Genomic DNA, 17,602 nt, shown 5'->3' on the forward strand with positions numbered 1-17,602 from the left:
TAAGGTTATTATAGAAAACGTTGTCATAGAAATTTCAAATGGTCAGATTCAATTGGAAATTAAAGTGGATAGTGGCCTGTTTAATAGTCGAAAGTAATTGGAGCGCAACTAACCCACCTCTCATGCCCACAATTATTTCAACGTAGTTGACAGTTCTGGAGATTATGTCTTTATGGAAGACAACCCCCCACAGCCATCAGGGCAAGGGTTTTAAGTTATGCCCAGGGGCATATGAAGTTTTTATCGAAAGTATTGTCGTAAAACTTCAAACAGGGCTCATTTGATTGAAAATTGAAAGGGCTAGTGCCCTTTTTAATAGTTGAAAGTAATTGGAGTGTAAAAAACCCCCATCTCACGCCTAAAATGTCTACTAACACATCCAATTAAAATTTAGAGATATTATTTTGTTCAAAATAGTTAAAGTTCTGGACCTTAGGTCTGTTAGAATTACAAACCCGTCAGAGCCGTCAGGGTAAGTGTTTTAAGCTATACCCTTTGGGCATATAAAGTTTTTTCAGAAAGTGTTGTAATATAAACTTCAAACGGGTCTCTTTTGATTGGAAATGGAAAAGGCTAGTGCACTTTTTAATAGTCGAAAGTGAATGGAGAGCAACTACTCTCCCTCTCATATCCAAAACTTTCCTAAACACATACAATTAAGATTTTGAAATAGGCATTTTGTTCTTGAAAGTTTTGAGGATGACAAAAACCCCCAGGACAAGGGTTGTAAGTTTTGCCGTGGGGGTCATATAAGGTTTTTGTAGAACGTGTTTTCGTAAAGAATTCAAAAAGGACTAATTTGATTGGAAACTCAAAGGGCTAGGGCCCTTTTTAATAATCAAAAGCAATTGAAGGGCAGCTAGCCAAAATTTTGAGATAGCCATTTTGTTCAACGTAGATTAAAGTTCTTAGGAATTAAAGGACAGTAGATCTTTGAGGATAACACCCCCCCCCCCCAAAGCCCTCAGAGCTAAGGTTGTAATGCCCTGGGGGCATATAAGGTTTTTTTTATTGAAAATGTTGTCATAAAAACTTCAAAAAAGGCTCATTCAATTGGAAATTCAAAGGGCTAGTGCCCTTTTTAATAGGCTAGTCAAAACTGATTGCAGAGCAACTAACCTCCCTCTCACGCCCCCCATTTCCAAAAACACATCCAATCAAATTTTTCAAATAGCTATTTTTTTCAACGTAGTTGAAATTTCTGAAAATTAGGTCTTTGAGGATGCCCCCCCCCCACAGCCCTCAGGGCAAGTGTTATAAGTTATACCCTGGGGGTATATAAGGTTTTCATACACAGTGTTGTCGTAAAAACTTCAAAAGGGGCTCTTTTGATTGGAAATTAAACTAGCTAGTGCACTTTTTAATTGTCAAAAGTGATTGGAGGGGACCTAACCCCCTCTCGCGCCCACCTGTCCCCAAACACATCAAATCCAAATTAAGATATAGCTCATTTGTTCACCGTAGTTGAAACATTATATCTTTGAAGATAACAACCCCCTCCCCCCCAAAGCCCGCAGGGCCCGGGTTATAAGTTATGCCCTGGGGGCATATACGGTTTCCATAAGAAGCGTTGTCATAAACACGTAAAAAGGGTCTCATTTGATTTGAAATTGAATGTCTAGTGACTTTTTTAATAGGAGTAAATGATTGGTAGGCAACTAAGAGGTTCTTATACAAAGTATTGTCATAAAACTTCAAAAAGGGTCTCATTTCATTAGAAATTGAAAGGGATAGTACCCTATTCGATAGTTGAAGGTATATGGAGGGCAACTAACCACCCTCTCACGACAACCAATTCCACAAACACATCCAAACAAAACTTTTAGATATTCATTTTTTTCAATTCATTTAAAAGTTCTGGAAATTAGGTCTATTAGGATGACAACCACCTATGAGTCCTCAGGGCAAGGGTTTTAAGTTATACCCTAGAGGCATATAAGGTTTTTATAGAAAATTTCGTCCTAAGAACTTTAATTACTGCTAATTTAATTATACTTTGAAAGGGATGGTTCCCTTTTTAATGATCGAAGGTAATCGTAGAACAACTAACCCCCTCTCATGTCCACCTTTTCCCCAAACAAATTCAATTAAAATTTGGAGATAGTCATTTTGTTCAACGTAGATGAAAGGTCTGGAAATTAGGTCTTTGAGGATAATCTACTACCCCCCACCCACAGCCCTCAGGTCAAGGGTTGTAAGTTATTCCCTAGAGGCATTCAAGATTTTTACAGAGCATTTTAATAGAAACTTCGAAAAATTCGAAGGGCTAGTTCCCTTTATAATGGTCAAAAGTGTTTGGAGTAAAACTAACACCCCCTCACGCCCACCCACTATGAGCCCTCAGCGTAAGGGTTCAATGTTGCGTCCTAGGGCACATAATGTTTTATAGAACGTGTTGTCGTAGAAACTTGAGAGAGGGTTCGTTTGATTGAAAATTGAAAGTGCTAGTGCCCTATCTATTGTTCGAATGTACTTGGAGGGCAACAAATGCCCCCCTCAAACCTAACATTTCCCCAAACACATCCAATCAAAATTTTGAGACAGACATTTTGTTCAACGTAGTTGAAAGTTCTGAAAATTAGGTCTTCGCCAGCCTTGTCGTAAAAACTTCAAAAAAGACTCATTGAATTGGAAGTTGAGAGGGCTAGTGCTTTTATTAATAGTCAAAAGCGATCGTAGGGCGAATGCCCCCCTCCCTCCTATACCCATCATTTTCCCAAACACTTCCGATCAACATTTTTGTATAACAATTTTGTTGAATGTAGTTAAAGGGTCTAGAAATTATGTTTTTGAGTATGACAACCCCCAACAGCCCTTGGGGCTAAGGTTGCAAGTTATGGCCTAGGGACAAATACTGTTATATAGAAAGCATTGTCGTAAAAACTTCAAAAAGGGCTCTTTTGGTTGGAAATAGTGAGGGCTTTTGCCCTTTCTAATAGTCGAAAGCAATGAGAGGGAGAATCCCCCCCCCCCCGACGCCCATCATTTCCCAAAACACAAAAAATTAACATTTTGATATGGTCATTTCGTCCAACGAAGTTGAAAGGTCTGGAAATTATGTCTTTGAGGATGACAACCCTCCCCGCTTAGCCTTCATGACAAAGGTAGTATGTTATGCCCTTGGACCATATAAGGTTTGCTTAAAAAGTTTTGCCATAGAAGCTTCAAAAAGGGCTCATTTGATTGTAAATTGAGAGGACTAGTGCCTTTTTTATTAGTAAAAAATGATCAGAGGGCAAATGTCTCCCTCCACGCCCATCATTTCCCCAAACACTTCCAATCAAAATTTTGATGGAGGCATGTTGTTAAGCCTATTAAAAAGGTCAGGAAATTATGTCTTTGAGTATAAAAATCCCCCAAGCACTCAGTGCACGGGTTGTAAGTTGTTCCCTGGGGACCGATAGAGTTTTTATAAAAAGATTGGTCAAATAAACTTCACAGGGGGCTCATTGAATTGGTAATCAGACGTTCTAGTGTTCCTTGTAATAGTTAGCCCTATCATAATTAACAATTATAGCGATTATCATTTTATTTTTACATTTATAAATTCATAAATGCATAAAATGCCTTTTTTAAAAAAAAAAAAAAGGTTAGGCGATATGTATTTCAAATGAAAAAAGACAAGCCGAGATAAAACAGCCCAAAACAAATGAAATTAAAAAAGGGTAAAATTCAAAAGATACAGGTGTTATAAATCATAAATCGGTGGAAGAAAAATAAGTTTTTCTTCCACCGCATTAACAATTAACAGAAGCACCAGTTTGGAAATGTGCGTTCCAAGATTACAAAAGCCAAGCAGAGGCAAAAGTTAACGACCCAATAAAAAAAAAACATAATTTTAAAAAGGCACTACTTCTAATTTAAGGCAAAAAGACAAGCCGAGATAAAACAGCCCAAAACAAATGAAATTCACAATGGGTAAAAATCAAAACCTGGAATGTTAAATGAGACAAGACCCAAAAAGTTTTGCAATTTGTGTTCCAAGATGACAAAAGACAAGCAGAGGCAAAAGTTAAGGGTCCAATAAAAAAATTCATATTTTTCAAAGGCACTGCTTATAATAAGGACAAAAGACAACCCGAGATAAAACAGCCCAAAACAAATGAAAGTCACAATGGGTAAAAATCAAAAGTTACAGGTGTTATAAATCATAAATCGTTGGAAGAAAAAGAAGTTTTTCTTCCACTGCCTGAACAATTAAAAGAAGCAAAAGTTTGGCAATATGTGTTCCAAGATGACAAAAGACAAGCAGTGGCAAAAGTTAAAGGTCCAATAAAAAAAAACCATAATTTTACAAAGGCACTACTTCTAATTTAAGGTCCATTTGGACTTCATGACATCAAGTAAAGGCTCAAATTTGTCTGTGTTAAGAAAACAAGTGACAGTCCGTAGTTCCTAATGTGGGGCATAAACCCACCCGATCGGATAGGTGAATATTATGGAGGTCTATTGACACGACTTACAATACTTGACTGTCAATAATCTATAGCTTTAATTAAAAAGGAGTCATGTAAATGACGTTTCATTCCCTTATATTTAAAGAGCGAAACAGATACATAATAGTATTGCAACGACGTCGTGTATTGTATAAAATATTTTCGATGCAGACAATATTTTCAGTCACATAAAATACACAAAAGGACTTACTTGACTTACTTTGACTTAGGTATCCTGCTGGCCACTGTTCAGCGTAGAGAATGACAACTACCTCCTCCATCAGCTTTGATCCAGTACGAGCGTTTGCGCTTCACTTGGTCTGATGTTTGCCATCACCAGGAAGTCGGACAGGCTGCTGGACCATCATTTCTACTCTTGGCTGCAGGATCACTTCCAAGTGACTTTAAGAGGGTTAACGTCTTTATTGGTAAGTGCAGAGACATTCGAAGTAGGTTTCCGAACAATTTTAAGGTACGCTCAGCTGCTTGGGTAGAAATCTGTGACTGGTTGGGGGGCAACAGCTTTTCATTACTCAGAAAATTAGGCCAACTTAGACCTTTAATCTATATCAGGCTATTTGTCTGGACTACATTGATGGCCTTTAGTGTTGCAGGTGATGCAAGACATGTTTCAGCTCCACAAGGCATTACAGATAAAACGAGGGTGTTGAAAGTCCACAGTTTAGTTGAAAGACTGATGTTCGATTTTTACAAAAGGTGACGGTTTAGCTTACCCATAGTAGAACACGCTGTGAAAATTCCTGCTTGCAGCTTGGGGAGTAGCGATCTATCTGAGGAAATTGGGAAGCCAGGTAGGTGTACCTTTAGACAACTTTAATGCTATTTGTTTTGTCTAGACTATTAGGTTTAAGAAGGGGAAGGCCATCATCATTAAGTGAGACAAGGTCTAGAGGACAAATTATTTCAGGCCAAACATCCACATCATCACGTGCAATGGTGTTGAAGTCACATAGAAGAACTGTTATAGCTTTGGGAGATACTGTTGTGAGACATCAGGTCAGAGTAAGGTAGAAATCATCCTTGGTTGAGTCATCTGAATCCATTTCTAAACACCAAAGAACCTATGCTCATTAGCTATTTTTCTTGTTTATTGAGTCAGCTTGCCCTGCACCATTCACAAAAATTCTTTTTTGTTTAATTCAAAAGGAGTTCAAACAAATATACATTTGACTAGAAGTTTGAACAGAATAAACATATTTTTGAGTTTCACACTAACTTCATTCAGCGGAGTGACCATACATCATTCACCAGACAATTTTACTTTGAATAAAGCCATTTTAAAATACCAGAGATCCTATGCTCTTCAGTTTTTTTATTTTTAAAGAATTAACTGAATATGGTACTTTCACCAAATTTTTTTATTTGAATCTAGCCATATTGAAACACCAGAGATTACATGTTCTTTAGTTTCTGTTGTTATTGAATTAACTGAACATGCACCATTCACAAAAAGTTTTTTTTTTAATTTGAATGGAGTTAAAAAAAAAACCTATTCGACCAAAAATTTGAACAGAAATAACATTCTCTAAAGTTTTCTATTTTCATTATGTGAAGTGATCTTGCAAAATTTAACAGAACTTTTTAATTTGAATAGAGCCATGTCAAAATGCCAAAAACCCATTCTGTTCAGTTTTCAATTCTCATTGAGTGGAGTGATCATGCAATATTAACCAGAAGTTGTTTATTATTTGAACAGAGTGTGAGCAAAGAAACTTAAATAGCCATCTCTTTATTTCCCACCAACTTTCCTAACTCATCCACATGGCTGATATGTGCTAAAAACAGCGAACAAAGCGGGAAGAAAATTTCTAGCTTCTAATAAGCACTAGTTTATACTTATTCATAGGCCTTGAGTGGAATTAAGGTTAAACAAGACTGGATTTAAAGGGGGGCTTGAGTTTCTTAAGTGTTGAGTTAAATGGGAGTTTAGTTGAAAAAGGTCTCAGTTCAATGGGATTGAGCTGCCGGTGGTCTACTTCAGTTACTTGGGGTTCAGTAACAAGAGGTTTCAGTTACCTGCACACCCAGAAACAAAGATAATTGTTGAACATTTTTTGTCTGTGACACTATCCCTGAAGATTTGCTATTTAATAACAAAGAAAATATTAAATTTAAAAATTTAGCAAACAAAAAAAAAGTTTCATAATAAAAATAAATTAAAAAAATAAATTCAATATATTAATAGAACTTCAGTAGAATAGAACTTTTCATTTTCAAAATCTAAATTAAAAATAGAATCAAAGATTACTAACCCTGCTAACAGTGTCCTGATTGCGTGTTTAACCTTTTTATCCACTGATACTGGCTCTTCTGTGCACAATTTGTTGATTTTTTCTAAATAGTTATCTTGAAATAGGGAATCTTTAAATAAATTATTTGAATCAAATAGTACAAAATTATAATCGATTGTCTTTGGAGCGTTCATATTCACAAAAACATAGAAAAAGTGAATAGGAACACGTTCACAGCATTCAGAACTAATATTATGGTCAGCTAGAGCTTTTTTAATGTTTTCAGTCACACTTTTCTTTTGAGTATTTTCTCCTTTCTTTGAAATAGTTTCTCCCATACTTTTGTAATTCTTTTCAGATGGTTTATCATGCAACTTGAAAGCTTTGACCTCTAAAATAATGACTGATGATTTTGTTATTAGCAAAAAATCCCCAAACTTTTCATTATCATGATTATCTTGAAGACTATAAAACACATATATATTGTGTTTTAATTGTTCCAATTCACAGTAAACCTTGTATTCTGCTTCGAACCCACGTGATCGTTGACTTCCAATTTTCCCAATTGGATTTGGAAGTAAAACAAGTTTGTCCACATCAAAGAGACTACTTTTGCCAATGTACTCCAATAGACATAACTCTGCCGCCTGTAAAAAAGGTCTAGGGCTTTGTTCTGCAGGGAGTCGTATCTTCTCACAGCAGGAACATTCATATAGAGGATCGCTTGAGTCCATATTAAATACTTATGCACAACATTTCACAGAATAAAAAGGGTTTGGAAAAGTTGATATTTTTGCTTTAATCCTCAAATAAGTTCCTGATCTGATCACTTGTCTGATCTGGGAATAAGTTCCTGATTCTGAGTGGTCACTTTCAATATATAAAAATAATTGACAACTTATCTTTTTATTACCAATGCATAGCTTATCTCACTGAAAAGAAAACTGAATTTCATTTTAGGCCTTTATGATAATAACTTGCTTCAGGGCTTGACGTTTATTTAAGATGATTCTTCTTCTTCTATTTAACAGCAGGCGGGCTTTTCAGTAAAAATATTTAGCCCTTTTCCTTTTGCTTCACTCTGTGGGCTACAGAGCTACTGGCTTGATTGCCTCATATTTATTAGATATATTCAGATATCTTTCAGCAGATCTTTCGACTCTAGGAGTTCAAATATAAGATGATAGATGTCGATTTCTATGCTCTGTGTGCAGGTATAGTTGGCTAGGCTCTTGGCTGATAAAAGGCTAGATGAAAGCCAAGCTTCTGATTCTTCTAAATTTGCAGTTAGCAACAGAGCGCAGTTGCTAAACGCTAAATATTAAAAACGCCACAAATTAAGTTGGCTCGTCCGTTTTTGCGTACTTTTGGTGATAATTTGTGCAGAAGGGAGCAATATCAAACAAACAAGAGGCCGAGTTGGTACCAGCGGGATTTTAATCCTTAAACTACTGGGAATAGGTGATTTGATTATTGAACTTCTCACATTCTATCTACCTCAAGAACTGTCAAGGCAACAAGAACTTTCAAATTAGAAAATATATTGGCTGAGAAGTATATTAAGAAAATATTTTGGCCTTCACATTAATTGCATATATTTTGACCAATTGTAAACCGGGCTTGGAATAAATATTGAGAAGTGGCGTTGCCTACAATTTGAAATAAATATTCCAAAGCAGCATTGCCAGCAGTTTTTTTTTTTTTACGCCAACCACAGGATAATGAAAACAGAACCAGATAGACAAGTGCACGGGCTCGTAAGCACTGTTGGCAGGACAACTGCGCGAAAAAGGATGCCTCCTAAACGGGATAACAAACGGAAGCTAGTTAGCCCAAAAATGTCCCTAGATTTCTGTTCTGGATGTAAATAAGGTCTCGAATCGGATTCAAAGGCTGTTATATGTGACGGGTGTGACAAATGGCTATGTATTGAGTGCTTAAAGATGCCCACCATAGAGTACGAACTTTTTACAAAGATGTCAACCATTAAAGACACGCAGTGGTACTGCCCGATCTGTAAGCACTCTGGTACATCAGGAGACCCCCCTCATTAGCTGAAATTTCAAATTTAATATCATCGAAGGTCTCTAGTGCTTCAGCTATTGCGGAAATAGTTAAAGGAGTGGTAGAAGAGCTTAAGCGAGACATTACTGCAAGGATAGATGAACTCCAAGATCGTGTTAACGATCTTGAGAAAAATGTGGCCGAAAAATGCACCGTCTCAGAAGTTAAAGAAGACGTTGGAGCTGCAATGCTGGAGGAAGCATCTAAACTGAAACAAGCCATCAATTCTCACCTCGAAGACGAAATCCAGAGGTTGTTCAGGCAGGAGAAAGATAGAGAGCAGAGAAAACTCAATTTGGTTGCATATGGCATACCACTGCAGCCAGGAGTAAATAATGACAAGACATTCATCGAAAGTCACCTTGCAGAGCAGTACGGGATAACGGGATCAATTATGAGCAACGTCAGACGCTTATTAGGGCAACCATTGCCAACCGAAAGATCCGGAACCAGCGGCCAAGAACCAACTCACAACCGACCCAGTCCAATTCTCTTCTCTGTCCCAAACCTAAACTTGAAAAGACACACTCTACAAAAATCTTACGAGCTTCGCCAGGAAATCCAGTTCAGGGTGAATGCATCCCAGTAAAATCGGGAGAAAAGGAAAGCCTTATCTGCTGAACTCAGACGTCGGATTAAGCTAGGTGAGCCAAATTTGGCTATCCACAATGGAAAAATTGTTCCAAAAAACTCGATTGGTCCGGGTGGGAGCCACCCTCACCAGCCCATGAACTGTTAGATACTTACTTTTGTACTTGTACTTGTGGCGGGAATCAGGCGTTTCCACCTCGCCCGGCATCGATGATCTTGGAGACCTTCTTGGACCATGTTGAGCGATCTTCTGCCAGCTGCTCTGCAAAAGTAAGCCACTGAGTTGACCATCTGTGTCCGAACTTTCTGAATCCCCCGATAGGTTCAAGGTCTGATTTGGCCAGGTTCCACCAGTTTTTCCTCTGTCCTCCTTGGCGTCTCTTCCAGGAGCTAATAGGCTCGACTAGAAGTATTTGGTGAGGCAAGTATTCTGGCGGCTTCCGTAAAACATGGCCCAACCATTTCAAACGGCGTTCTTTAATAGTGAGCGCAACATCTCTCTGAATATTGCACATTCGACGTAGATCCGCGCTGGAGATACGGTCACGCAGCTGTATTCTGAGAATTCTTCGCAGACAGGTATGCTCAAACACCTTCAGCGTAATCTCATGCTGTAGTTTTACTGACCATGTTTCGCATCCGTAAAGGAGAACGGTGCGGACTAGTGCCATGTAGATTCGAACTTTCGTTCGGACACTGACTTCGCGGCGATTCCATAAGGGTTTCCGAAGGGAGGCAAAGACTGTCTGCGCTTTCTATATTCTCTGTTGGATATCAGCGTCGGAGGATCCGTCAATACATATTTAGGAGCCTAAGTATGTGAAACAGTTGACTTTTTCCAGCTGAACTTGATTGACAGTTAGTGTGAATGGTCCTGTGTCGTGGTTAATAGCCATGAATTTCGTTTTCTCTGTGCTGACTTTTAAGCCGATCAGGTCTGCCCAGGCCACCACGTTGTCAAGCATGTTTTGAGCTTCTACGGGTTCTGACAGGAGGCCGACATCATCCGCATAATCGAGGTCAGTCAGTGAAAGATTCTGTCCGATCTGAACTCCTGGATAGGACGACAGTGCATTTTCGAGCACCCAATCGACGCAATAATTGAACAGAGTCGGAGAGAGGATACACCCTTGTTTTACTCCGAACTCAACCAGGAATTCTTCAGTTTCTTCACCATAGACTCGAACTCGGCTCACTGACGCGTCATAGTATGCCTTCATCAGTTCAACAAACTTTAGAGGCATTCCGTCATTCTCTAGGATCTTCCAAAGTTTCTGGCGAGTGACAGAGTTAAAGGCGGCAATGAAGTCCAGGAACATCAAGATCAGAGGTAGATTGTACCTTTCAAACTGCTGGATAATGAGGTGAAAAACGAAGATATTATCAGTACAGCCTCTACCTGGCCGAAAGCCGGCTTGATTTTCTCGGGTTCTTTCCTCCCTTGCCCCTTTAAAGCGGTTCAAGAGTATAATCCCGAATATTTTGACCGCAATGTCTATAAGACTTATTCCACGGTAATTTTTGCATTCGGTTTTATCTCCTTTCTTATAGAAGGGGAGAATAACTGATGTCTTCCAATCTTTTGGGAAAGAATTGGTCCTCCACACTTCTTCGAGAATGCCATGGAGCTGTTCAGCAGTGACCTCAGGGCATTGTTTGTACACTTCCGGGGGAGGCCGTCTTCACCTGGGGCTTTGTGGTTCTTCAGGGTCTTGATCGCTTTTAGTATTTCGGCTCTGGTCGGTGTATCCAGCTCGACGTCGTAGGGTTCTTTAGAAACGGCAGGTGGGAAAGCATCAGGGGCGGATGATCGGGATGGGTTTAGGAGGATCTGAAAGTGATCCTTCCATCTTGCTAAGCGCTCCTTCTGACAACTGATGATTTTTTCTGATCTGTCTTTGACTATTTCTGAGACAGCAGCTTTCTTACCAACGGATTCTTTCAGGATCTGGTAAGGCTTGCGGGTATCATGTGAGCGTGCTGCTTTCTCTAACGACACGGTAGCATTTCCACATTTGGCGGTGGTCCAGATGAACAGAGCGTTTTACCTGTCTGCGCAGCTCTTTTGTTTCTTCTTTAGGGCCGCTCTTCTTTTGTCTTCGCTCACCGACTATTGACAGGGTCCTAGCGGTAATCCAGTGCTGTCGTGTGTTTTTTTCCCGGCCGAGGATCTCAACAGCAGTCTCTGTCATCACTGTTTTAAATGTCTCCCCTCTCTTATCGGGGGGTGGGTATTCATCAGAACTGAGGGCGTCAAATCGGTTAGTCAGTTCCAAATTGAGGGCCTGCCGAACTTCTTTGTCTTGGAGCTTACCGATGTCGAATCCGGCCTTGGGTTTGTTTTTCTCCGAGTTGCAAGACGTAGCAAAATTTTTGCAGCAACAAGCCTGTGGTGAGACCCAGACTGCGAGCCTGTGTCCACGCCGTTGTAAGAGCGAGAGTCCTGTACGGAGCTTCTCCAGCGCTGGCGTACGAGAATGAAGTCTATTTGAGCCTTAGTGACACCGTCATTTGAATGCCAAGTTAAAAGGTGGCTAGGTTTGTGCTAAAATAGGGTATTGGTGACAACAAGGTTGTTCATCAAGGCATAGTTTACCAACCTTTTCCCATTCTTGCATCTGTGACCTCGTCAAAATTTTCCCAGGACTTGTCTTGTGGTTTGGTCAGACGGACCAACTCTTGCGTTGAAGTCTCCAGCAACAATCAAGTAATCACGTGCGGCAACAGAAGAAGACAGCGGCTGTAGCTCGCCGTAGAAATCATCCTTGGTCGTATCAGCAGCGTCACGGGGGGGGGGGCATAGGTAGAAATTATCGACACATTTGCGGGGTTTCCTTTTAGTCTGATTCTGGCAAGTCTACAGGAGACTGGTTCCCATTCTAGGAGGACATTTATGGTTCTTTGGCTCATGATGAAACCAACTCCGTGGAGTCCCAAATTATCCTCTACTCCGGAGTAGAAAAAATGGAATTGATGTAGCGTTTCAGGAGCTGTAATAACTATGGAGCCATAACCTGAAATTCTGGTCTCGGGTATGCAAAGTATGTCTATGTTGTACTTCTCCATCTCATGGACAAGAAAAACTTGCGTGGCTTCTTGTTTGACGGATCTTACATTCCAGCATCCCACATTTATTTTAGATTTTGCCTGTTTAATGACTGTAGTGGGTTTTCCTAGATTTATGGCATGAAAAGGATTTTTCGACTTCGCCGCCATATTTGAAGTCGCGTCGCCTGCCGGGAACGCCGTAGTGTGGTTGGCTTGTTTACTTCTCGACACCCGCGCCAATACAGGGGCCGCGTCACTTGCCGGGGACGCCGTAGCCGTTACAACTTTTCTTCTAGGTCTCAGATCCATCGATGTTTCTTGGGACTAGAGTTGACTGCAAGGTCCCCAGTCTTGCGGGTCACCCGGAGCGCGTTGGCCACCAAATTGCACGGCGTGGAGCTCAGTGGTGTTTACACCCTTCCACCGCTTTGAGGTGCGCTGACGGATTTCCTCTGCTGCCCAGGGATGGAAGATCGAGCCTCATTGCATGTAGCTACCATCACTGCCATGGAGGTATACAAGCTTAGCTTGAGCTTTAATTCCCACCTGGAATCAGCAAGGGCTTCAGGAAGGGATACCCCAGCTACCAGCCCTGTACATAGCGTAAATAATGACCCAGAAGTATTTGTGTCACCAGTTAGTGCCTATGAACTTTCTGACTCATCATCCTACAATTCCTTTGCAAATGCAAGTCTCAACCAATCAGATGATAGCAGATCCTCCACCTCTTCCATATCCATTCTGAACAAGCCGGTCCTCAACGTGAATCACTGCCGTAAGGAAGTACTCAACCGAAAAAATCAACAAGTAAGTCAAGATTTCTCCGCTCTAATAACAAACGTTGACCAACTCCCAAACAAAATCAATGAGCTGAAATCTTTTATTTATGCAAATGATTACGATATTATACTCCTTACTGAGGTGTGTCCCAAGAATTCAACAAACCAGCTCCTAAATTCACATGTTAGCCTGCAAGGCTACCATACTATATCGAACTTGTCATCTAATTATTGCCGCCGTGGAACACTTGCACTGGTTAAATCCTCTTACACCGTCACCCCAATTGACTACTTCACCGGATGCCCCTATGCCGAAACCATTTTCTTTGATATTTCAGTTCCAGGGAATAAAAACGACCATTCTGTCAGAATCGGCTGTGTATATAGAAGTCCGTCAGCACCGTCACCAGAGGAAACAGATGCGAAACTAGCAGAGCTCATTCGCAAGATTGCAGACACCCACCAAGGCGATCTTCTAATCGCAGGTGACTTCAACCTGCCTAAAATCACCTGGAAAGACCAGTTTCCCCACGTCTCATCTGGTTCTACAAGCCCTATCATTGACATTATTCATGATACCCTTCTCCACCAAATTGTTGACGAGCCAATATGTTCTAGGGAGGGACAGCAACCAAACCTTCTTGACCTGGTATTTCTCAGCAGACCAGAAACTCTCCTCTCTACCTCTTACATGGCCCCAATCGGAAAAAGTGATCATGTCACCATAGACATTAGAACAACATTCCTCAAAGTAACGAATTGCTACATCAAGAAGACCTTTATTAAATATGAGAAGATTAAAATGGATCTCAACAACATTAGATGGGACGACGTCTTATCTGGTTCTCTAGAACAGCAATGGCAGTGCTTCAAAGAATTACTGATAAGCAAAGCAAATCAGTACACCTCGAGCAAGCTCATCCCCAAACCAAGAACACTTCCTAAAATGACAAAAGTGATTAAGAGGGAAATCAACCGTAAAAGCAGACAATGGAAGAAATATAAAAAACACCACTCCCCTGAAAATAGAGAGAAATATTCCAAAAGCCAGAACAAACTTAAAAACTTGACGTGGGCCTTGTACACAAGCTTTGAATCCAAACTTGCTGATGAAGCTAAGACAAGCCCAAAGAAGTTTTGGTGGTATGTCTCTAGCCAAGACCACAATAGACGGTGCATCAAAAAACTGATAACGGAGCAAGGTGAAGAAACTACAGACACTAACAAGCTTGCTGACTCACTGAACCTACAATTTGTCTCAGTTTTCACCACTGAACCAGATGACCCTTTACCTTCCCCACCGAAATACGATGTAAAAGCCCCAAAGGAGAGCACCATGGTATTGTTTACAGGTTTCCTTAAACATTTACTGAAATTAGATGCTAACAAGTCACCAGGGCCCGATAATATACATCCCAGACTATTAAAAGAAACCGCCGAAGTGATAGCAGAGCCCGTCATGAGAATCTTCCAGACGTCACTTATCTCTAGAGAGCTACCAGCAGACTGGAAAGTAGCCAACATAACACCGGTATTCAAAAAAGGTTGTCGCACCAAATCTGAAAATTATCGACCTATTAGCCTAACTTCAGCTGTTGTTAAGATGCTTGAACGTATAGTCAACGATTCAATTCTCGAACATTTAACCAAAAACAAGATCTTGTCGCCCAAGCAGCATGGATTCCAGTCAGGAAAATCAATCGAAACGAACCTATTGGAATCATACGAAGAAATTACAAATATGATTGACCAAGGACATCCAGTCGACCTACTGCTGCTGGACTTCGCAAAGGCTTTCGACAAGGTACCGCTCATTCGATTGCGCTTCAAATTATCTGCCTCCGGCATCAATTCAGCTGTGATGGACTGGCTAATGAATTTCCTCACCAACCGCAAGTAGAAAGTCCACTTATTTGAGATGGATGGCCAGCCAATCTACTCCCATGAAGCCATGGTAATGAGCGGGGTACCACAGGGAACTGTACTAGGCCCAACACTTTTCTTGATGTACATCAACGACATTTTCAATCATGTAGATAATAATATGCATTTGCTCACTGATGATGCCAAACTGTTTGGCATTGCAAATCCACAGACGGTCCAACGTGACATGGACAGGCTACAGGATTGGACTCAAGACTGGCTCCTTCAATTCAATACAATAAAATGCTGTATTTTGCACCTTGGACCTAACAACCCAATGGCTACCTACTCAATTTACAATCCCATCACAAAAACAATTGAACATCTAGAGAATAGAGAAGAAGAAAAGGACCTTGGTGTCATCATCAACGACAAGTTGAAGTTACATAGCCACGTCCAGCATGTTGTTTCCCCTGAAAATTCCAGCCTCGGCCTATTAAAACGGACCATCAGTAGCCGAGAGGCAACAATATTCATAAAATTATATAAATCTCTCGTCAGACCCCATCTCGATTTTGGCATGTGCCTCGCAGGTCCTTCTTATCAGCAAGATGTAAGGCTTATCGAAATTTCGAATTTAATATCATCTAAGGTCCCTAGTGCTTCAGCTATTGCGGAAATAGTTAAAGGAGTGGTAGAAGAGCTTAAGCGAGACATTACTGCAAGGATAGATGAACTCCAAGATCGTGTTAACGATCTTGAGAAAAATGTGGCCGAAAAATGCACCGTCTCAGAAGTTAAAGAACACGTTGGAGCTGCAATGCTGGAGGAAACATCTAAACTGAAACAAGCCATTAATTCTCACCTCGAAGACGAAATCCAGAGGTTGTTCAGGCAGGAGAAAGATAGAGAGCAGAGAAAACTCAATTTGGTTGCATATGGCGTACCACTGCAGCCAGGAGTAAATAATGACAAGACATTCATCGAAAGTCACCTTGCAGAGCAGTACGGGATTACGGGATCAAACATAAGCAACGTCAGACGCTTATTAGGGCAACCATTGCCAACCAAAAGATCCGGAACCAGCGGCCAAGAACCAACCCACAACCAACCCCCTCCAATTCTCTTCTCTGTCCCAAACCTAAACTTGAAAAGACACATTCTACAAAAATCTTACCAGCTTCGCCAGGAAATCCAGTTCAGGGCGGATGCATCCCAGGAAGATCGGGAGAAAAGGAAAGCCTTATCTGCTGAACTCAGACGTCGGATTGAGCTAGGTGAGCCAAATTTGGCTATCCACCGTGAAAAATTGTCCCAAAAAACTCGATTGGTCCGGGTGGGAGCCACCCTCACCAGCCCGTGAACTATTAGATACCCCAGCTACCAGCCCTGTACATAGTGTAAATAATGACCCAGAAGTATTTGTGTCACTAGTTAGTGCCTATGAACTTTCTGACTCATCATCCTACAAGTCCTTTGCAAATGCAAGTCTCAACCAATCAGATGATAGCAGATCCTCCAGCTCTTCCATATCCATTCTGGACAAGCCGGTCCTCAACGTGAATCACTGCCATAAGGAAGTACTCAACCGAAAAAATCAGCAAGTAAGTCAAGATTCTCCGCACTAATAACAAACGTTGACCAACTCCCAAACAAAATCAATGAGCTGAAATCTTTGATTTATGCAAATGAAATCTTTGAACCATTTTCTTTGATATTTCAGTTCCAGGGAATAAAGACGACCATTCTGTCAGAGTCGGCTGTGTATATAGAAGTCCGTCAGCACCGTCACCAGAGGAAACAGATGGGAAACTAGCAGAGCTCATTCGCAAGATTGCAGACACCCACCAAGGCGATCTTCTAATCGCAGGTGACTTCAGCCTGCCTAACATTACCTGGAAAGACCAGTTTACCTACGTATCATCTGGTCCTACGAGCCCAATCATGGACATTATTCATGATACCCTTCTCCACCAAATTGTCGACTAGCCGACGCGTTTTAGGGAGGGACAGCAACCAAACCTTCTCGACCTGGTATTACTCAGGAGACCAGGAACTCTCCTTTCTACCTCTTACATGCCCTCAATCGGAAAGAGTGATCATGTCACCATAGACATTAGAACAACATTCCTCAAAGTAACGAATCGCTACATCAAGAAGACCTTTATTAAATATGAGAAGATTAGAATGGATCTCAACAAAATTAGATGGGACGACGTCTTATCTGGTTCTCTAGAACAGCAATGGCAGTGCTTCAAAGAATTACTGATAAGCAAAGCAAATCAGTACACCTTGAGCAAGCTTGTCCCCAAACCAAGAATACTTCCGATAATGACAAAAGAGATTAAGAGGGAAATCAACCGCAAAAGCAGACAATAGAAGATATATAAAAAACACCACTCCCCTGAAAATAGACACAAATATTCCAAAAGCCAGAACAAGCTTAAAAACTTGACGTGGGCCTTCTACAAAAGCTTTGAGTGCAAACTTGCTGATGAAGCTAAGACAAACCCAAAGAAGTTTCGGCGGTACGTCTCTAGGCAGGAGCAAAATAGACGGTGTATCAAAA

General features: G+C 40.7%; 2 protein-coding genes across 2 annotated transcripts in view; one reads left to right on the plus strand and one right to left on the minus strand.

Moving 5' to 3' along the window:
• LOC148938990 (uncharacterized) overlaps positions 1 to 7,917 on the minus strand; it is a 62,779-nt gene extending 54,862 nt beyond the window's left edge. Inside the window, exon 1 of the mRNA XM_089107424.1 lies at positions 6,710 to 7,917. The gene's annotated coding sequence lies outside the window, so the exon portion shown is untranslated. The remainder of the gene's footprint in view (positions 1 to 6,709) is intronic.
• A 4,939-nt stretch (positions 7,918 to 12,856) lies between these two features.
• On the plus strand, positions 12,857 to 15,070 carry LOC148938991 (uncharacterized). The gene has a single exon (XM_089107380.1). It carries the CDS (start codon positions 12,857 to 12,859, stop codon positions 15,068 to 15,070), a length of 2,214 nt encoding a protein of 737 aa, XP_088963506.1.
• Positions 15,071 to 17,602: the final 2,532 nt, after the last annotated feature.

The sequence above is a fragment of the Artemia sp. Qi Xiang Cuo genome, unplaced genomic scaffold (assembly GCF_049724085.1).
Source record: "Artemia sp. Qi Xiang Cuo unplaced genomic scaffold, ASM4972408v1 HiC_scaffold_23, whole genome shotgun sequence".
Classification (NCBI taxonomy): domain Eukaryota; kingdom Metazoa; phylum Arthropoda; class Branchiopoda; order Anostraca; family Artemiidae; genus Artemia; species Artemia sp. Qi Xiang Cuo.

Coding starts and splice junctions, on each gene's coding strand:
- LOC148938991 (XM_089107380.1), top strand. CDS start 12,857: ATGGAAGATCGAGCCTCATTGCATGTAGCTACCATCACTGCCATGGAG.